At 47.9% G+C, this 22,378-nt stretch overlaps 1 protein-coding gene across 7 annotated transcripts in view; it reads left to right on the forward strand.

Moving 5' to 3' along the window:
- Positions 1–1,044: 1,044 nt before the first annotated feature.
- CD6 (CD6 molecule) overlaps positions 1,045–22,378 on the forward strand; it is a 45,686-nt gene continuing 24,352 nt past the window's right edge. For 3 of the 7 annotated variants that reach the window (XM_061406519.1, XM_061406520.1, XM_061406522.1), the window contains exon 1: positions 1,051–1,303. In XM_061406519.1, the coding sequence (XP_061262503.1) occupies positions 1,243–1,303 (61 nt within the window). In that variant the 5' untranslated portion in view covers positions 1,051–1,242. Of the gene's footprint in view, positions 1,304–22,378 lie in introns of all 7 variants that reach the window. The other 4 variants (XM_061406521.1, XM_061406516.1, XM_061406517.1 and 1 more) reach the window with 4 other exon arrangements.

Genomic DNA, 22,378 nt, shown 5'->3' on the forward strand with positions numbered 1-22,378 from the left:
TGGACGACCAGATTAAGTGAGCACTTCCTTCGTTGACTCAACAACATTTGGCATTAGCTGTAGGTCCCCTGGGCTTCCCGGGTGACACTAGTGGTAAAGAACCTGCCTGAAAATGCAGGAGACATAAGAGAAGCATGTTCAGTCTCTGGGTGGAGAAGATCCCCTAGAGGAGGTCATGGCAACCCACTCCAGTACTCTTGTTTGAAGAATCCCATGGACAGAGGAGCCTGGTGGGCTAAAGTCCATAGATCGCAGAGAGTCGAACCTGAAGAGACTTAATGTGCATGTAGACCCCCTATGGAGCACAATGGTGAATTAATTATGCTTGGGCTTCGTCCCTGCCTCCTTTGGAACTTTCTTTGCAGCCCAACCAGACAACTCAGCACTTCCCAAAGAGCCCTGGGGGGCCGCCTCGGCTCCTGCAAAGCCCCCTGCCCTTCCGCTCCTCAAGGCCCAGCAGCTTTCACACATCGCTGCCTGTTGAAAACCTGCTCATCCTTCTGGGCCCAGCTCCCGCGCCTGCCTCCCACAGAGCAATAAACGGGACCCAGTGGTATAGGGGGAACTGGAGCCTTCTGTGCCATCTCCGGGGGTGGCTCCAGCCTGCAGAAGGAGGTGGGGGAAAACCATCTCTTAGGACTGTTCTGATTTACGATGCTCACGCGGAGGCGGAGTCTCTCCCTCTTGAAAGTGCAAAGCTACACTCTCCTCCTTCCCATTCATCATGGCACCTGAGAACAAGGGAAAGTATGGGATTCAATCCCATGAGAGCCAGAGCTCACGGACTAGAATGGAACTGGGTCGCTCCTTCACTGTTCCAACATGTATTGATGGAGCGTCTACTTACTATGTACCAGATCTCCAGAAGTGAGGCTTTCCCCGCTCTGCTCCCCTCTTCCTCAGGAGACCCTTGGGCCCCTGTGTGTATGTGTGTCTTACTCTGAGACTCTTAGGGTTTAGCCAGGCTTGGTGGCCTCGCAGTAGAGGCAGCTGGGCTCTCCTCACCTATATTACCAGCCTGGCTTCCTGGAGACCGAAACCACAAGTAGAGCACAGAGGCGTGAGAGACATTCGCAGGCTGGGCTTGGCCGCATGCGTGCAAAGGGTGCCGTCTCCTGCAGAGAAAGAGTTACAGACAGGAGCAGCCAGGGGCAGAGCAGCTGAGAGGGGCCCTCAGTGGCCTGTCCACCTCCTGGCCCTGGGATGGTGCTTCCCACCGCCGGGCACGCATAGCAGTCAGAGATGGCGGCAGACATGGCGCTCTTCTTCGTGGTTGCTGGATTGCTGACGGCAGCTCTCTCAGGTAGCCCCCTCCTCACCTCCTGCCATTCCTGTGGGAGGGCCTGGGACCTGCCCTCCAGGCCTCCTTTCTGGCTGTTTTCTCATGCTCATGTTTCTGGAGCCTTCTAGCTAAGACTACAGTCTGGTACCAGGATGGTCCCCAGCTGTGCCAACAGCATTTGGGGCCCAGGGAGGGTACAGGCACCCCCGTGAAGGGCTGGGGCTGTGCCTGGACAGTTCTAAGAGGACCCCTGAGGGTCAAATAACGTGGGCAGCATGCAAGCTTCTTATCAATGGGCTCCCAGTGTCTGAGGAAGGAGACACCTCCTATCCATAGGCTAAGGATTTCTTGCCAACTTTCAGGAAGGAACCGTTTTCCTTCCAGAGAAGCAGGCTCACTGATGATTGCGTTTTCAACCCCAAAGCAGAGGCTCTGGGTTCACCAGGCTTGTACCACGGATGGTAGAGTCATCCTGTAACAGAATTTGGGGAAGCCAAGCAGACTAGGGGACAGGTGGCCACTGGTGACTCCATTGGGGGTAGTTTAGGGCAGTGTTCCCCAACCTGTTGGGTACGAGGGACCAGTTTTGTGGAAGACATTTTTTTTCCACCAACCAAGGTGGGGGTGGGATGGTTTCAGAATGATTCAAACACATTCTATTTACTGTGCACTTTATTTCTATTGTTATTACATCAATTCCACCTCGGATCATCAGGCCTTAGATCCCAGAGGTTGGGGACCCCTGGTTTAGGGCACATATGAGCAGAAAGTCTCTTGAGAGCCAGCTCCTTTCTGATCTTGAGGCCCTCATGGGGACCAAGGCACCGCCTGGAGTGACCTGGGCCAGGCATGAGATGGCGGAAAGGTTTTGCTCATCGGATGCTTGTTGGTCCCCCGCGGAGGGTGGGGTTCAAGGTGGCAGAGGTCCTGCTGCTCTGGGCCCTCATGTCTGGAGGGTAAGGAGATGGGGATGGAAACAGAATTCTGGGCCCAGAAGTCTGGGTCCACTTGGCAGTAGAGATGCTAAGTGCTTTCAGTTTGATGTGAGGGAGACCCTGGAAGGCGCCATCGGGAAACCTGGAGCATTTGGGGAGCTGTGGAGGGCTCTTCTCTCTGCCTCCATCTGTCTAGAGGCGTGTGCTTCCAGCCTCCTGACTTCACACTGCTTCAGGAAAAACTGATTAGCTCTAGGAGTGGGTATGGGTAGGACTTTGGCACCGTATGAGTGTCCGGAAGAGAGGCCTTGCCTGTTCTCACTCTACCAGGAGCTTCTGGAGCTCGGCCACTTTCTGCCCCCGAGCTGGACAGACAGATGGTCTGAGAGTGGGCCCCTCACTCTGCATCTCTATCCTCTGTTTTTCATGAGCGGCTGGCTTCAGCTCTGGGTCTGAAAGGCCTGCAGGCCCTGGGATCTGGCCTCGCACGGTGTCTGAATGGAGGTGGGAACCCGGGCTGGGCAGAGCCGAGGAAGGTGGAGCAGAGGGCACCTGGGGCCCGTTCTCTACACTTCACCATGGCTCTGCCCGGCCCACTCCACCCTCAGGATAGTTACTTCGTGTTTTCAAAACTGCATTTATACTCAATTGACTCACTTGTTACTAATACAAGTTCAGTTTTGAAAGGAAACTTTATGTCACAATTTACACATGGAAAACTGACATCATTTGCCACAAATAAAAGGAAAAGATAAGCATAAAAATATATGGCAGTGAAAACCAGTTCTTACGACTTGTTAGCAGACAGTTAAAAGAATGTAACGGCCCTTGAGCCCAAAGCCAGCCCTCTTTGTTAAAGGGGAGATGAGGAGGTGATAAAGACATCCTGCCTCCAAACTGTGATTTTTGTCTTGACTGTTCAGGGGGACTGAGAGTCCTTTTGTTTGTAGTGCTCAGTCTTTGTGACCCCTTGGACTGTAGCCCGCCAGGTTTCCCTGTCCAGGGGATTTCCCAGGCAAGAATACTGGAGTGGGTTGCCATTTCCTACTCCAGGAGAAAGCCCTTTAGGCAGGAATAGTTTCCTTGCTCTGTGATTAAATGGCATTAAATGCTGCTCCCTTCAACCCTCCTAAGGGTGCCCAGAGGTATACATCCTAGTTCTTGGAAATGTGGCCTGACATAGGGGCAGTCGGGCAGAAGGGAACTGGAGAAAAGCAAAGAAAGAAAAGCAGCAGAGAAGAGGGAGGGAGGAAGGGGAGCTGGGAGGATGAGGTCCATGAGGAGGTTCCAGGGCTTTGCCCCCATGGCTGCATGTGGCCCGGGGGGCTTACTAGGCATGTGGCACGTGGAGTCTGGCTCTCTCGTGTCGTGGTGGACCTGGTCATTGCTCTCTGGAGTTGGGTTGGCCTCCCCTGTCCTTCTTCCCTTTGCAGTCCCAGCTCCAGGTTCCATCCTGGGCCTTGCAGAGCAGTTTCTCTGGCCAGGCTGGCCTGGATTCTGGGCAGGCCTCTCAGCAGGTCTTGGTCTGTCCTGATGCGTGACCAGGGCAGGGACCAGGGTCTAGAGACCCATGCTTCCCAATTCTCCCTTGGTGCTCCCTAGAGGCCTGGGCCAGAGACCTGTTGGTCCACCTACCCTCCAGTTCTGCCTCACTTTCCAGATCAGCCAGGGTGGGTGGAGAGGAGGGGAGAAGGAGCCAGAAACCCCTGACTGGGGAGTTTTGGAGGGCAGAGTGGGGGAGTCAGGAGACCCTCGATGGATCCCTGCCACCCTGCCTCTCAGTCACCTTGTAGTAGGGCTTCTCAGCTTTAGACCTCAGTTTGTGTGGAACGGGGAGCTTTGGACAGACAGTCCTTGAGGGATCCGTCATATCTGACACTACGAGAGACGCAGGAACAAAGAACCTAGCCAGTCCTGCCGGGGCCGAGCCGAAGCCAGTGACTCAAATTCCATCTGGACTGTGGTCGGCGAGGTCCTCAAGGGCTGCTTCTGTGCACTTGAAAAGGCTATATGTGGTCACTTTAAAAAATAGCTTCTTAAATTAACAATTAAAAAAAAATCTATTATTTCCTTGCCTTGTAAATACATAGACCTCATTTTCTTTATAAGTCCAGTGGCTTTTAAACAACGGCTCTCAAGGACTCTTTGATTAATATTTCAACAAGTCAGGTTGAACAGAGTAAGCCTCCTTAAAGAATAAATACCACTTACAAATATAGCTGATTTAATTCCCTTAGATCTGTGACGTCTAATTTAGCTGCCACTACAGTGTGCCGTCCGAATGTGGTCGTCCGAAGGGAGATGTGTTAGGAATGCAAGATACACTGCAGAGTTCAGAGATGTGTTCAGAGAAAGAATGTGAAAATAACTCATTAATAACTTTTATATTAATTACACATTGAAATGAAAATAGTTTAGATATGTTAGGTAAAAGTACTACTGTTACAATTAAGCTTGCTGCTAAGTCACTTCAGTTGTGTCCGACTCTGTGCGACCCCATAGATGGCAACCCACCAGGCTCCCCCATCCCTGGGATTCTCCAGGCAAGAACACTGGAGTGGGTTGCCATTTCCTTCTCCAATACATGAAAGTGAAAAGTGAAAGGGAAGTCACTCAGTCGTGTCTGACTCTTAGCGACCCCATGGACTGCAGCCTACCAGGCTCCTCCATCCATGGGATTTTCCAGGCAAGAGTACTAGAGTGGGGTGCCATTGCCTTCTCCATCAATTAAGCTTACCCATTCCTTTTTAAAAATGTAGCTGACAGAAAATGTAAAATGATGTATGGAGCATATATTACATTTACATTGGAGATCACTGCCTTAGATATTCTACACTGCATTTATGCGTGGGTGCTTGTAAGTCACTTCAGTTATGTCCAGCTTTTGCAACCCCACGGACTGTAGCCTGCTAGGTTCCTCCATCCTTGGGATACTCCAGGCAAGAAAATTGGAATGGGTTGCCATGCCTTCTTTCAGACACTGCATTTATAAATTTAATGTATTTGATTGTCTTATAAATGCCTCAAATACCTCTAAGAAACACAGCATTACCAAGGATTTAAAATAATTTTTATAAATCTAAAAAACTAAGTTATAAACAAAGTGAATATTAAATTCTCTTAAGTAGTTTGATCATGTTTACAGACGTTGTCAAATTCTCTTAATTTTTTAGGTTAAAATTTCAACTGGAGTCAATTACTCAGTCACAAACGTGATAGATTCTGCTGCTGCTGCTGCTGCTAAGTCGCTTCAGTCGTGTCCGACTCTGTGCGACCCCATAGACAGCAGCCCACCAGGCTCCCCCGTCCCTGGGATTCTCCAGGCAAGAACACTGGAGTGGGTTGCCATTTCCTTCTCCAATGCATGAAAGTGAAAAGTGAAAGGGAAGTCGCTCAGTCGTGTCCGACTCTTAGCGACCCCATGGACTGCAGCCCACCAGGCTCCTCTGTCCATGGGATTTTCCAGGCAAGAGTACCGGAGTTGGGTGCCATTGCCTTCTCCGAGAAACTCTAGTGGCCAAAAATTCTTAAACACGAAAATATAGGATTTTATACACCAACATGCAGAATTTGGCCCAACTTAAACTTGACAAAAAGGTACAAATACTATGGGTTTTTATGTTTTTCATCACCTGTGTATTTTAAATTCTAATCTTCCTGGGCTTAAAAGCCACTTACCAAGGAGAAAATAATGGTACCACTGCAGGTAACTTGACTTATCCCAAGCAGGCTAGAGTTTCTGTATCAGTGGACTGAGATGAGGACAGTTTTTTTTGTTGTTTTGCCAAAATATGAGACAGCATTCTCTTGTGCTGCTGATGGATAGCTCATGCCCTCTTATTGGACTGGTCTCTCCACACACAATCCAAATTTAACAAGCCTAATCCTCTCTATCTCCCCCTAACTCAGGGGCTTTTACCACTTGATTGGATTAAATTAAACAAATGGTTACTATTCTTTTTTTTTTTAATCTCCCACATTCTTCCTGTCTGGCAAGTCTTATCCATCTATGAATAATGTATGACAGCCACCTCCATATTTCTCCCAGCTTAGTCTGGTTCTCTGGTCATACACCCGGTGGGGACAGTTAACGTGGCTGTCACCAGGGTGGTAACGCAAGACAAGGCAGCTCCTAGGGCGTTGGGGCTGGCATAGTCAGCCTAACACAGATGATTCCAGAGGGATCCGGAATGAGTGAGAAACACTACCCACAGCATCCCTCATTCAGTTCACATATATTGAAGCCTGCTCTGAGTCAGCCTCATTTCTTACAGAAACCTTCGAGAATTAAATCGAGACCCCAGCTGTCGGATTCTGAGGTTGAAGCATCAGCTGTCCCCCTGGGACAAGGAAGCAGGTGGTCCATTTGAGGCTTTGGGATAGGGGCCTGGAGGAGAAGGACCTCCCCGCTCCTGCCGCCACCACACACACACCCTGGCATGCAGCCTTCGCCATCCCCCTGCATGGACCACAACTAAATTCCCTGCTGGGTCCTCAGCCCTGCACTGAGATCCCTTGCTTTCCCCAGTCTCAGGGTCTTCCAACTCCTCTATCGCACCCTCATCACTGCCCTCCTCCCCACATCTGGTCAGGGCGAGGTGTGTCAGAAGAGCAGCATTTTCTGGGGGGTCCACATTCTTGCCCCTTCTAGGTGTTTACTAAAGCTGCCATTCTACCTGACCATTTGCTTAATATTCTTAATAGATGCTTTAAAGTATAAAGACATTTACTTAAAAAAAAAAAGAAAACCCCTACATATTGCTGCCTTAAAGCCATTGTCAATCACCTGAATGGTAATAACGGTGAAAATAAACATCATGGAAAAATGTTATTCATTTCTGGTCAGACCTGTGGTATTTAATACCATGCCAGTGACCACTTAAATGTGAACTTATAAATGTTACACAGCCAGGACAAAGATCTCATATATGTAAGTACAGGATTTAGTGGTTAACATAATGTCGTTTGTACCATAAGCTCGTTTACCCACATAAAGACCCCATTGTGTAGGTGAGGAAACTGAGGTTTAGCGAGGCTCAGCCCTGTCCGAAGTCTGTGGCTAAGACCTGCCAGGGCTTGAGCTGAGGTCTCCTGACCGGCAGCTCTGAGCTCTCTCCGCCGCGAAAGGCTGCCTGGTCTGTCTCCCATCTGGCTGCTTTCCAAGGATGAGGCATCTCTCCCAGATATTGTACCCTCCCAGGCTTGCAGCCTTAATACTGGGTCCAGGGATGGCCCCAAGGGGCCTCAGGGATGGATCCTGGGGCCCCCAAAAGACTTTTAAGGGATGGATGGGAGCAAATGGGCCGCCTCCCTCCACAAGGCTCGGCCTTCACGGACTTGCTGTGCATGTACCTTGCCCACCAGGCCAGGAATGATCTAAGTGAAGCTAAAGAGATACCATGTCAAAGAGATACCATAAGCCAAAGGAGAGCTTGCATAGCAGAGGGCTCCATTTATCCACATTTATTTAGCAACTGTCGGGAAGATCCCCTGGAGAAGGAAATGGCAACCCATTCCAGTACTCTTGCTTGAAAAATTTCATGGACAGAGGAACCTGGTGGGCTACAGTTCATGGGGTCACAAAGAGTTGGACACAACTGAGTGACTTCACACTCACTCACTGTGTGCCAGGCCCTGAGCTGGTACTGAGCTATGAAGGCTTGACATTGAACGTGTTAAATGTTGAAGTGAAAGTGGCTCAGTCGTGTCTGACTCTTTGCGACCCCATGGCCTACAAAGTCCATGGAATTCTCTAGGCCAGAATACTGGAATGGGTAGCCTTTCCCTTCTCCAGGGGATCGTCCCAACCCAGTGATCAAACCCAGGTCTCCCGCATCACAAGCAGATTCTTTACCAGCTGAGCCACAGGGGATGGTGATAAAACATACAAGGGTCAGCCCAGGGTAGATGCGACAACAGGTGCAATCCGATGATAGTCATAACCACCATCCATTGCAGGGGACTTACATTCTCCAAGCACCAGCCATGATTATTCTTTCCTCTCTTGACATTGGGGTGCTTGCCCCTATTTTATATTAATAGGTGGGGAAACGGAGGGTCAGAAAGCTCTGTACTTTGTCCCAGTCTGTGGCTGATGCTGAGCTTAACCCCATGGGTTTAAATCCATGATGCTGAGTTTAAAACACGGGTTTTAGATCTCCAAAACCCACATTCTCCATCACTGGGTTGCTGAGTTTCTGGGAGCTGGAAATCAGGATAAGGAGAGCTTGAACTTGCCACAGAGGGGCTGGACACGGGGACAAGAAGGCTTTGCATACCAAAATACGATGGCAAAAGACATCTTAGGCCCAAAGACACTTTTTAAAAAATTTATTTACTTCCTTTGACATTTAAAAAAAATGAATGCCTGCGAAAGCTGGTGAGATCCTTGTGTTGTGTGGGTATCGACTTCCTGGTTTTGGTGAGTTACTCTAGTTATAGAGCGGGTCACCATCCGGGGAAGCTGGATTTTTCTGTGCTATTCTGTGCCTGGGATTTCTCTGTGCTATTCTGGCAACTTCTTGTGAGTCTATAATTTCAGAATAAAAAGTTAAAGGGAAAAAAAGGCATTTCAGGCAAAAGAACCATTTGAGCAGAATCTGAAGAGCAAGGCCTAAGGCCTATTGGGTGGGTAGGTCCCCAGAGCCCAGAAGAGCTGGGTGCCAGGCTCTCTATCTGCTGACTCACCCAGACTGCTGTGTCATGAGGATGCAGTGAGCATGCCAGGCACAGAGACTGGCACAGAGATGGCCCACACAGACCGTACATTTGCCTGCACCAGGCCAACTGGGCAGTGCTTTGTAAATTCATACACCTGTCTTGCCCTCCTTACATCCCTGTGAAGTCTGATTATGAGCGCCACATGTCAGGGGCTCAGAGAGGTGAAGTGACTTTTCCCAGATGGCACAGTGAATAGTCAGTTGAAAGATAAACTGAGGCATATTAAAATCTTTTAATGCAGTAAAAATTCTAAAGAGCAAAAAGCAGTTATAATCGGCAGCATGCGCTCTGACAGAAAGGACAGGTATATAAGGGGATTTTTATTTTATTTTCGAACTTTAAACTTTAAATTTTGTATTGGGGTATGGCTGATGTGATAGTTTCAGGTGGATAGTGAAGGGACTCGGCCATGCAAATTAATGTATCCTTTCTCCCAAAACCCCTCTCCCACCTAGGCTATCACGTAACATTGAGCAGAGTTTACAATGTTGTGTTAGTTTTACGTGTACAGCAAAGTGATTCAGTTATGCATACATATATGTCTATGTTTTTCAGATTATTTATGCTTATAGGTTATTACAAAATATTGAGTATAGTTCCCTGTGCTATGCAGTAGGTCTTTGTTGGTTATCACAAAATTGCTTTATTTTAGGAATGGCAGGGTCTAACAAGCAGATGACTTAACTAGCCCTGGTCAGGTGAAACCATAAAGTCTCGACTTGGTGATGTGGGGCTTAGCATAAGCAAGCCCATCTGGGGCCCCTTGTTTTCAACAAGGCTCGCAGCTAACTATTAGGTGCCAGATCTTTTTTTAAAATTCTATTTATTCATTTATTTTTGGCTGCATTGGTGTCTTTCTTGCTTTATGTGGGGTTTCTCTTGCAGTTGCGGTGAGTGGAGGCAACTCTTGGATGCAGGCTTCTCATTGTGGCAGCTTCTCTTATTGCAGAGCACAAGCTCTAGGCTCTCAGGCTTCAGTAGTTGCAGCACAAGGGCTCTGTAGTTGGGGTGCATGGGCTTAGTTGCTCTGAGACATGTGGAATCTTCTTGGACCAGGGATTGAGCCCGTGTGCCCTGCACTGGCAGGCGGATTCTTATCCACTGTGCTGCCTGGGACTCCAAATCCATAATGTTTCCCTGCCCTGGAAGATGGCAGGGTTTGGGAACCCATCCACATCAATTTTTCTAGGAAAGGTCTCCCATTCTCTGCAGAGTTTTCACCTCAGCTGGGCTGTCATGGAACGAGTGTGAAGAAACTCTAGAAGGGACTCATGTGTCAGAAGCCACTTCCTGGCCAGCCGAGCTTCTGCCCAGCCTCGGTTTCCCCAGTTGTAAAGTGGGATCAGTGGTAACCTCCAGAGCCCAGGGTTGGGATGAGGCTGCATAAGATGTTAGCTGTGAAGTACCTGGGGAAACTCAGGGCTCCTTGGGGCCCCAAAGAGCCCCACAGCCAGGGCGTGGAGCTGGGCCTCAGGGCGGGAGCTCACAGGGACAGCGGAGGGAAGCCCGGGTTTCCGCCCACCATTTTGTAAACTCCTGCGGCCAAACTGCCTCTGCCTAAAAATGGCAGCTGAGGCAGCCCCCAGGAAGCCAGCCCGGGCAGGGAGGCAGGGCAGATGGGCTGGGGAGGAGCCTGAGGGGGCCTTGGGGTATGCTGGATTACGGTAGTGTAATGGAAAAAAGACCCCCCTTTTTTCCCCTGCAAGGAGGATGCCTTGGATCTCCACTGTGTATCAGAGGTGGCAGAACGCATTAGGAGTTCCAGCCTCTAAGTTTCCAGGTCATCCTGACCACGCCACTGTGACCCTGAACTGGGCTGGGCTCTCCAGGTAGGGCCAGACCAGCCCAGGGAGTCTGTGCCGAGGGTTGGGGGCCTGGGCTGTGGGGTCCTGAATGAGAGGCTCCTCAGAGATGACAGCTTCTCAAGGTGTCCTGAGGGTCTTATGGAGTGCCCTGCTTTCAATTTGAAAATCGCCTACTGAGCCCTGAGCCGAGGAGAACACAGAGGTGAAGTCGCTGTGTGCAAAGCTATGCATGGCTCTGTCATCTTGCAGGAGCACAGAGTGATGCTCGGAAAACTGGAGCCATGCAGTTGCCGACTGAACTGGGACCAGAGTGGCTTTCTGGTCTCTGACCAACCCATCCCTACCAGCTGCCTCTTCCGAAATAGGGCTTCAGGAAAGATTTTCTCTATACTTTGGTATAAGTTTTTGGTAGTTGTGTTCATCTCTTCCAGGAGGGGTGCCTGGGAGCAGAGCTGGGGTGGGGGAGTTGGGGCAGAGGTGGAGAAGCGTGTCCAAGACAGGGAGAACGTTCATTCCTCATTCTGCTTAGCGAGACCACCTTTCTGTCTTTCCTTCGGCTAAAGTAAACATACTTGCCAAATGAATCAAATTTCTTGGAGAGATATGCTGCATTCTCCAGATGGGATTCTAGAAATATCAGAATGAGATGGTTGGATGGCATCACCGAATCAATGAACATGAGTTTGAGCAAACTCTGGGAAATGGTGAAGGACAGGAAGCCTGACATGCTGCAGTCCACGGGGTCGCAAAGAGTCAGACACGACTTAGTGACTGAACAACAACAACAAGCTGAGTTGGAAGACTTCATCGCCAGAGGGCTGCCAGTCATTGACATCTACCCATTTGTCAGAGGAGGGAACTGAGGCACAAAGTGGGGAGTGAGGCACCCAGGGTCATGGTCAGGGGTGAGAAGTTTGCTCTGCAGGCTGTGCCCTGGGTCCCTTCCACACATCACCCAGAGGACCCACATGTGTCCTCAGTTCCCCCACCTCGATGTGGATATGTCAGGGGAGCACTGTGGGCTGACGTGGTCTGAGGTGAACACAACTGACCGTGGCCTCTAAGATGTCAGCCTTGTGAGGCGAGGAGCTGGCTTCCTGCAGCCACTTTGCCTCCACCATCTCAATGGCTCCTCAATTCCTAGCCTTTTTTCTAGCTTAGTATTTTAGGTTTTTTTTTTTTTTTAATTTATTTCAGCACAATTTTAGACTTCCTGCGAAGCTGCAAAAATAATACAAAGATTTTCCTTGTGCTCTTTACTCAGACTCCCTGACTGGTTAATACTTTTTATAATTTTCTCTATTTTTCTACCACATTTTTTTCTTAAACCACTTGAGAGCAAGTTGTAGACATAATGGCCCTTTCTCTTAAATATGTCAACATGTCCTAAAAAAAAAAAAAAAAAGCGTTCTTTTATGTAACCACCGTACGTGTATCAAAATCAGGTGATTAACATCACTACAAAAATAATCTACAGAACTTTGTCAGATTTTTCCAAAACAATTTGTCTTAGAGGCAAAAGAAAATTCTATGGAACGTATTGTGTTTCACTCTGCTGATTTTCTGGAGCATTTGCTCAGATTTTCTTTCTCTTTCATGATATTGATCATTTTGAGGAGTGCAGGCTAGTTTTTCTATAAAATGTTCCTCGTCAGGGCTTGTCTGAAGGTCCCTCATGATTAGTTGTTCTTATTTTGTCAGGAGTGTCACAAAAGTGAAGCTGAGTCCTTCTCGGACATAGTATCAGCTCATCCCATTACCAGTGGTCTCACTCGGGTTGCTTGGATTAAAGTGTTGTCTGCTAGGTAAAGTCACTTATTTCCTTTGTAATGAATATGTCTCTTATGGGCAGAGTCTCGGAGAATATATAAATATTTTGGTCCTCTTCAAATCTTTATCCACTCATAGTAATATTATGGCTGATTCCAGTCTGAATCAGTTATTATCATGATAGTGTCTTGATGGTGATGTTGTAAAGCCTTCATTCTTTTACAGGTGTAATTGCTGACATGGCTTTCTCTGCTGGCTCAGTGGGCGGGAACCAGTTGGCTTAGTGTCTGGAAGGCTGGTGCTGATGGGGCCATGTGTGAGAGCCCTCAGGCTGAGCCTCCGACGGCCACCATCTTGCCTGCCTCCTTGTGGCGCCCGGTGGGCTCCTCTTTGCTCCCTGGCCACCCTCCCTTCACCTTTACAGCTTCCTGCCATTCATCTGTGGAGCTCCTATTATGAGTGGGCACTGTTTTCAGCCACAGAGGAAGTGGGACAAAGCTCCAGACTTAAGGAGCTTATATTCTAGTGGAGAAAATAGACAAACAAATAAACACATTAAAAAATTAGTATTGGGACTTTCCTGGAAGTCCAGTGGTTAAGACTTCGCTTTCCAATGCAGGGAGTGCAGGTTCGATTCCTGATCAGGGAACTAAGATCCCATATGCCTTGAGGTGAACTCCCCCAAAACATTTAAAAAACAGTATCATTTCAGAGAGGAATATGTGCTATAAAAGAAGTAGAACCAAGGAAGGCAGATAGAGAGACTGGAATGGGGATTTAGGACAGGCCTCTGAGAGCCTGTGAGCAGAAATCTGACTGATGAAATGAGCCGTCCTTGCTGAGATCAGGGAGTAGGACATTCCAGGCAGAGGTCATGGCAGGTGCAAAGGCCCTGAGGCAGAAGTTAGTTTGACACGCTGGAGGAGATTACAGAGGGAGGGGGAGCCGGAGATGGAAAGGTTGGCAGTGTCAAGGAAAACATCAGTATGGACTCGGAATTAATCCAGAGGAAATGGGAAATCAAGAGTTTTAAGTGTACAAGGATGTGATATGATTCACCCTTGTGCTTACTCAGTCCTGTTTGACCCTTCTTGACCCTTTAGGCTGTAGGCAGCCAGGCTCCTCTGTCCATGGGGTTTTTCAGGCAAGAATACTGGAGTGGGTTGCCATTTGCTTCTTTATGAGACCTTTTTGACCCAGGGACTGAACAAATATCTCTTGTGTCTCTTGCATTATAGGTGGATTCTTTACCTGCTGAGCCATCGGGAAAATCCTTATGTATATATAGTTATTTAACAAATATTTTTTATAATCAACTTTGTATGTAGATCTAAAAAAGTTTATTTAAACCTTGAAACTCTCCAAGTTTCCTATATCTCAAACCAATGTTACTTCAATAAGTTGATTATATCCATATAAACAGATGAGTCCCTCAGAATGAGGGACTGTGTCATTCACTAGCCTGCTATCCAAACCTAAGTCAGCTCTCCCTGTGTTAAAAAATCTTAGACATTAAAAGTAGAGAAGCATGACAATAAGACTTGCAATCCCCAGGACTGAAGAACTGGAAAAGGAATCATTTGCTTACTATGGGATTCAATACAATTTAATCTTGAATCTGAAGGTCATCTGGTTAGGAAATACTGCACAGCTGGGTGGAGGTGGTGGGGACAGCGGGAGCTGTGTTCTGAAGCACTGTCTGCTCGGCAGCCTCAAATCAGGGGCCATTGGAGGCAACAGAACTTAATCCCCTCTGGCTGACCCCAGCTTGCCCAACTCACCCATTTTCACCTTGGAGACCCTGAGGCCCAAAATGGGACAGGGACTCACCCAAGGTCATAATAATGGCTAGTCTCTATTCTACCATCTCTCCTTGTCACTCCCGCCCAGTTCCAGCTGAGAATTCAGACACGATGTAAGCATTAGTCATCCTTATTGTAAAAATGTTATAACAGCCACATTAAAAGAGATCTCACCCAGCACCCTCACACAACACGGCCTTTCGTTCTCGAAGAGGGACTGTGTGAGGCTCCGGGGCGTGGTGGGTGTTTAGTCTCATCAGTATGGAGGTGGGTGCGCTGAGGGGCACTGTGTTGGTTCCAAGGAATGTTTATCAGAATGGCTGTGAGAATGTGAATCCTGGGGTCTCAGAGACCAGCATTTGCTCTCAAGCTCCACCACCTCCTCTGTGACCTTGGGCAAGTTTCTGAACCTCTCTGAGGGAAAATGAGTATGACCGGAATGTCAGCTCTCTTGCTCTCTGAAGTGAAGTATTAGCATATGTTATATAATGTCTCAGCAGGGGCCTGAGCAGCCCCTGTAACCAAGTACATTAACATTTCTGCAGCAAAATATATGATTTTTCATACCGCACAGAATAAAGACCATGAAACAACCCTGCATCATTTCAGGTCGGGAAGGCCACTCACAGAGTTATGAAAACCCCAGTGGTACCTGAGGGCTTCAGAACTGCAGTAAAGGATTGTGTAAGCGCAGTGCCAAGTAGTTAAGGAGAGGCAGGTCCTATGACAATCATTTTCTCTTTCAATCTCCCAGCATCGCCAGGAGGTGGCTGTTAATGTCACCACTTTCGTGGACAAAGGTCGCGGAGGATACTAGAGGTTAAGGGAGAGTAGCTATGTGTACACGTAAAACTGATTCACTTTGCTGTATGCCTGAAACTAACACCACATTTTAAGTCAATACTGTAGGCCAATAAAATTTCTTTTTAAGAAAAAGACAAGAAATCCAGATCCTAGTATTAAGAGGAAGAGATGAGATTCGACTTCAAAGCCTGGGAGAGTGTGCTAAGTCGCTTCAGTTGTGTCCGACTCTTTGTGACCCCATGGACTGCAGCCCGCCAGGCTCCTCTGTCCATGGAATTCTCCAGGCAAGCATACTGGAGTGGACTGCTGTGTCCTCCTCCAGGGGATCTTCCCAACCCAGGGATCGAGCCCGTGTCTCTTACGTCTACCTGCATTGGCAGGTGGGTTCTTTACCACCAGCGCCACCTGGGAAGCCCACCTGCTTCCAACTCTGCCATGTTGACCCCGGCCGTGCAGAGATGGCTTCTTGACTTCTCTGCTCCCTGGGACTCTGGAGTTTAGAAACAGAGTCGCCAGCCAGCGGAGTGGATTGGGAGGGTGGGATGCAGCTGGGAATAGGTTGGGAGGTCAGTTGGCTGAGCCAGACACTTATACCAAAGCAGTAGGTGTTGGTTGCTAGAGCCTGGGATGCCCACCTTAAACCTCTGCAAAACTTCCCAAGGGTCCAGCATACTTTGGCACTGACTAGACATTCAGCTGGCTCCCTGCTTGCCCCAGTGTAAAGGCTTCTTTATTTATCTTTTAAATTAATTTGTTTCTTTCTGGCATCACTGCGTCTTCATTGCTGAGCACAGGCTTTCTCTAGTTGTGGTGAGCAGGGGATACTCTCTAGTTGTGGTGCGTGGGCTTCTCATTGCGGTGGTTTGTCTTGTTGCAGAGCATGAGCTCTAGGGTGTGTGAGCTTCAGTAGTTGCTGCTCGAGGGCTTTAGAGCGCCAGCTCAGTAGCTGTGGCTCACGGGTTATTTGCCCAGTGGTATGTGAAATCTTCCTGCACCAGGGGTTGTACCCTTGTCCCCTGCATTGGCAGGAGGATTCTTAACCAGTGGACCACTCAGGGAAGTCCTGAAGGCCTCTTTTGACACCATGGGGAGAGACACTGGCCAGAGATCTTACCCATCATTGGAGTTCAGGGGCTGAGAAAGCAACAATGTCTTCTCAGCATTTAAGTCAGGGCTCAAGCACTTTTGTGAGAAAGAATGGGGGAAGCCTTGTGGTGCCAGGCTACTGGTGAGGAGAACGGGTGACATGGAGAGTGAAAGTTCACTGCCCCACGTGCTCTTGCCTCCAAGCCCGCTCACCCTCTGGAAAGATACATATTAGATCCCCCAGGTTGTTTGGCAAAGACTTGGATATCTCCTGCTCTCCATCACATTCTCATCCTTGAGAACTCCTACTCATCCTCTAAGACCCCTCTCAACTGACCGTGTCAAAGTTATGGCCTCTCATCTCTATTCTTTGCAAAGCACTTTGTTCTGATGCCCGGATTAGCACTTCTACTTGATCATAATCAACTATGAGTATACCTCTGTCCCCCACCATGGTGAGGGGCTGGTACAGAGCCTGGCTGAAAGGGAGGGAGGAAGGGAGGGAGAAGAGAAGGAGTCATGAAAAGAGGAAAGGAAGGAAGGGAGGAAGGGCACCTTCCTGACTAAGGTTTGGGATAAGCAAGAATGTGAAAGGAGTTTGAGCCACCTTGGAAGCTTCCTAGACAACAAGACTTATGAAGGGGAGTGTAGGGTGATGCTACGACCCCACAGCCCAGACGTGGGCTTGAATTTAGAGAAACCAGAAGCTGAATTCCGGCTTCACCTCTTAGTGACTGTGACCTTGAGCAAGTCAGTTTGAGTTCTCATCTGGAAAACTGAGACTTCAGTGGGTCCAACGGAAAGTAATTAGAGAGCATGTGATGTATGTAAAAGCAGGTAAACACACATGCTACCACCACCCAGGGAACCCAAATTTATTTCCTGGACTTGAACTCATGGGTCTGGTTGGCCACGTGGCCATTGACCGCTCTGGCCTTCGGCTGCTAAATGGCACAAGATGGCCTTGGAGATTCAGGCTGAACATTCCCCCGTGTCTTCTCAGCTTCCCCTCTGAACCTGGATTTGGGTCTGGATTTGTTTAGAGAGTGGAGGTGGATGATGGTGGGAGGGGTGGGGCCCCTTGGGGCTGATGGGCACATGCTGAGCCAGGGTTGGTCCCCATTCTGTTCCAAGCCCGAGATACCTCCTGCTGAGAAGGACTGTGTTGCCTTCCTAGGAAGGGTGCCAGTGACTTCCAACAGCTTCTAGATATTGACATTAAGGGCGCCCTTCTCTTAAGGGGGCCCTTCTCTTAAGGGGGCTTTAGACCATCTCAGGAAGGTGTCAGCATCACTCCCTGAGAGTTGGGGGGATTTTCGCCTCTTGCCCACACACAAGCTTCATTCACCCAGAAACTGCTGCTCCAGCAGCTCTCGGCAACTTTGACCCAGAGTCCCTCCTGTGAGCCGGTGGGTGGGGACGGGCCCCCTGGAAAATCCTGCATGACCCAGCAGAGTTTCAGCTTCTACTGAAACCCAACCCTGCCCTTTGCACAGAAGGCTGGGCTCTGGGGGATTTTATTCTTGCATTTCACATACCTGAGTTTCTAGCTAAACATGGCAGGCCCTATCCTGCCTCTGGGCCTTTGCATGTGCTGTGCCCCCCTACACAGAATGCCCCTCTCCTCCTCTCACTTGCGGACACTGCCTGGCACAGTGGGAAGGGTGACTGGAGAACAAACTTGGATTTCTATTCTGGCTCTGTCACCACCAAGCTCTGCGACCTTGGGTTAGTAATAGTTCCTCTGAGCCACTTTGTCAGTAAATGGGTCTCATAATAGCACCTCCTCACAGGGTTTTCATGTGGGTTCTGTGTGACAACATATATAAAGCTCTTATTTCAGTAAATATGCCCCAATGAAATGTCCCTTGACCATCAAGGCCTGGCTCAAAAGTCACCTCTCCTGCAGTAACTTCCTGAGCAGGCAGTCTAGGAAACCCTCTGTCTGGGTTCCAATCCTGCTTTGCCTCTTATGAGCCCTGGTTCTGGGAAGTTCCTCCACCTCTCTTGGACCCTAAATTTCCCCATTTGTAAAGTGGGAATAATAGTACTTATCTGTGAGCATCGTGATGAAAACAAAAGAATTTAAAAAACATCCGAGTAAGCACACAAGACTCATTGGCAGGGGCAGTGATATGATTCAAGCAATTCACAAAGCTTTTTTCACATGTGTTGTCATTTTTTTAAAGTGTTGCTTTCATTTTCATCATTACATTACATACAATGTAAAATTACAGAATTTAGCAATGTCGGAAATACAAAGGAAAAAACCTACCTGTAATAAAAACTGTTGTTATTACCCTGTTATAGAGCCTTCTAGAAATGGCAACCTACTCCAGTATTCTTGCTTAGAGAATCCCATGGACAGAGGAGCCTGGTGGGCTACAGTCCATAGGGTCACAAGAGTCGGACATGACTTGGCGACTAAACCACCACCACCAGACATTTAGTCAGAAATATTGCAAACACGCGGAAGTGCACTGAGAGTGTTTGCACAACCCCTAGACATTCCTACCACCCAGACTGAAGAAATGCTGACATTCTTGCCATGTTTTCTCAGATCTATTTTAATAATGAAGAAAACCACACAGATGCAGTTGAAATATTTTCTTATCCCTCCCTCCCCAGAACACTCATGCTCCAAAATGTGGTGTGTCCCTTCTCTTCCATGTTTTATATTTTTATTACACAAAAATGTATCAATACCCAATAGATAGTAAGTCCACCATATTTTCTATACACGGTATCATATTGAACATATTGTTCTACAACTTACTTCTCTTGCTCAGAATACATTTCGAAGATCTAGCCAGGTAGGTAGATATAGATCTAGTTCACTTTTTTAATGAAATAATTCGTTCTATAAATAGAGCACAGTTTCTTTAATGATTTCTTGCTCGTGAGCTGTTAGATTACTTCTAATTTTCTCTGATTACAAGCAGTGCTGTGGTAAAAATCCCTGTGCATGTCTGCGTGTGAACATGTCAGCGAATATTTTTCTAAGCTATAAATAGAAAGGTATCATTTTGGAGTCAAGACATCAGCATCTTCAATTCTATGAGGTCTCATTGGCCATTTTTTCTACACATTATAGTTATAAGAATGTGATCATTCTGTGTATTTTTTGCTTAATTTTTAAAAATATTTTTTTTATTTAATTAACGTATTTTTTGACTGTGGTGGGTTTTTGTTGCTGCACTCAGGCTTTCTTTAGTTGCGGTGAGCGGGGGCTACTCTTCATTGTGGTACACAGGCTTCTCACTGCGATGGTTTCTCTTGTTTTGAAGCAAAGTCTCTTGGTGCATGGGCCTGAGTAGTTGTGGCTCACAGGCTTAGTTGCTCTGCGGCATGTGGGATCTTCCCTAACCAGGGATCGAACCAGTGTCCCTTGCACTGCAAGGCAGATTCTTAACCACTGGACTGCCAGGGAAGCCCTCACCCTTTGTATTTTATTTATATTCAGCTTTTACCACTTATTGCACACATGCACACACACATCTATCACACACATACATTGTGCTTATTGATTCTGCAGGGTCTTCTTGGTTACTTACTGGGGCCAAGGTACTGGAGTTTTATGTGATCTTGTTTTAGTCCTGTGAGGTTTTTATTACCTGTGAGGTGAGGGAAGCAAGCTGGGCATATGAAGAGATTCACCCAAGGTTTTCACAGTAAGGAAGAAGCTGGTTTTCAAACCCGAGTTTCTTCAGTTCCAATCCAGTGCTATTTCTGCTGCCGAAAACCTGGTAGATGGTTCTACCCAAACCAGATTCTAGGACCCCATCCAAGACCAACTGAATTGGGATGTCCGCCTCTTGCCATGGTCTGAATTCTTACGGGGGATCAAGAAGATGCAGTTAGTAAAAGGCCAGTGTCTCTGGCCTGCTGGGCTTACTTGGAGTCATATCCTTCCTGTTATGCCTTGGGAATTTTTTTTTTTTTTTCACAATCCTCTATGCTCTCTGATGTCCCATCTTACCATCTGGTAGATGCAGGCAAGGTATCATCTGGCATGGGAGCCTGAGCAAGCCTTGTGGCCAAGACCAGAGAGCCTTTGCTTTTAAAGGAACTCGTTACCATGGAAACTGCAGTCCCCATCTCATCTCTAGGAATGCTGGATGACATGTTCGTAGAGGTGGGGAAGGGAATAGTGAGTTGTGAGTGTGAGGCAGCTCTGCTAAGCTTCCTAAGAAAGGTGGGGAGGCAGGAAGAAAGAAGGATGTTTGGGGGGAACTGGAATTGTCCCTTTGCAGAGAAAACTGAGGCACCCTCAGATCCATCTTTATGCCTGGGATGAACATAAAGATAGTCAATGGTCAGCTGCCCTTCCATGTCCATTCAGGACTGAATAGGAGAAAGTGGATCAAAGCTTCAGAGTGAGGGATGTAATGGCAGCTGTACCAGTCCTAAACATGTTACATATGCCATCCATGCACTCCTCAAAGCAATCCAATGTGGTCCATGTATTATGCCCAGCGCCAGGTTAAAACCCATCTAACAGAGCCCAGAGACTTTCCCAAGGTTGCACAGCTGGTGATCGACAGGGATGGGTTCAGATCGCTATTCTGTCTGTTCCCAAGGTCCCCACTCTAAATCATGAAAAAAGAACTTCCTGTTTGTTTCTTGTTTGGTTATTACAGATAAGCTTACTATGAACATATACATAAAACTCTTTATATGAACATGTGGTTTCATAAAATGAATGACTGTATCTATTTGCATTCCCAGTGACACTATAGGAGCATTCCAGTTCCCCTGTATTCCTCACCAGTACTTGGTTGGCACTATCAGTATTTTGAATATTGCCTGTTTTAAAAGTGTGGAGACGTGGCTCACCAGCACCTGATTGTGTTTCCTTAATGATTCATGGGGCTTTCTGGGTAGCTCAGCTGGTAAAGAATCTGCCTGCAATGCAGGAGACCCTGGTTCAATTCCTGGGTTGGGAAGTTCCCCTGGAGAAGGGATAGACTATGCACTGCAGTATTCTTGAGCTTCCTTGGTGGCTCAGACAGTAAAAAATCTGCCTGCAGTGTGGGAGACCTGCCTTCAATCCCTGGGTTGGGAAGATCCCCTGGAGGAGGGCATGACAACCCACTCCAGTATTCTGGCCTGTAGAATCCCTGTGAACAGAGGAACCTGGAGGGCTACAGTCCATGGGGTCCCAAAGAGTTGGACACGACTGAGCGACTGAGCACAGTACAGCACAATGATTCATGATGTTGAACGTTTTTGTGTTCATTTTTGTGTTCACATCGAATATGTGTATGTCTGATAAAATGTCTGTTCTTATATTAGTAACTGTTCCACTAGTAACTTGCTACTAGTAACTGTGTTGCTACAAGACAATAAATGTGTTGGAACCTGAAAAAAGAATTTCCCGAGAGTGCTGACTGTGAAGCAGATGCATCGGTGCTAGGGAGGCTGTGGATTCTGCCATTCCCGGGATCATCCCATTCACTCTCTCCTCCCTAATACCTGCCCCAGGCCCTGCACATGGTCTGAGTTCGGCACATGTTAATGGACTTGAATGTGGACCAGCAATAGACTCATTTCTCAGCTTTCAGGATAACGTCGCTCACACGCCCTCACTTTCTTGAGCGTGAAAAGAGGAGTTCCAGGAACTGAACATACCCCAAAGCCGGTGGTGTTGCTTGATCTAATCTTTGAGCTTCCTCTCAATGCAGATTGTGAGTTGTTGTCCTTCACCTCCCCTGGGTTTGGTGATGGAAAGTGGGGGAATTCAGTCTGGCATGAAGGGAGGATGTCAGGCAGGGGAGCATCCTGGGTTGTACAATATGGTGACAAAAGACAGTCAAAAAGGTTGATTTCTTTGACCCGGGTGACTGAGGACCTTCGGGTTTGGGACCCTTGAAACCTTTGCCATCACCTTGCTCTGTCAATCATGTGCTGTCTTAGCTTGGGCTGCTACAGCAAAATACCACAGACTGGGCGGTTTAAATGTTTGTGGCTTAAACAACAAACATTTGTTTCGCACAGTTCTGAGGCTAAGAAGTCCAAGATCAAGGTGCCAGCAGCTTCAGTGTCTGGTAAGGGTCCTCTTCCTGGTTTGCAGACGGCCGCCTTCTTGCTATACTCTCACAGGATAAAGAGATCTTAGGTCTCTCGCTTTTTTTTCCCCATCATGAGGGCCCCACACTCATAACCTCATCTCAC

This window comes from Bos javanicus, chromosome 29, assembly GCF_032452875.1.
Source record: "Bos javanicus breed banteng chromosome 29, ARS-OSU_banteng_1.0, whole genome shotgun sequence".
NCBI lineage: Eukaryota > Metazoa > Chordata > Mammalia > Artiodactyla > Bovidae > Bos > Bos javanicus.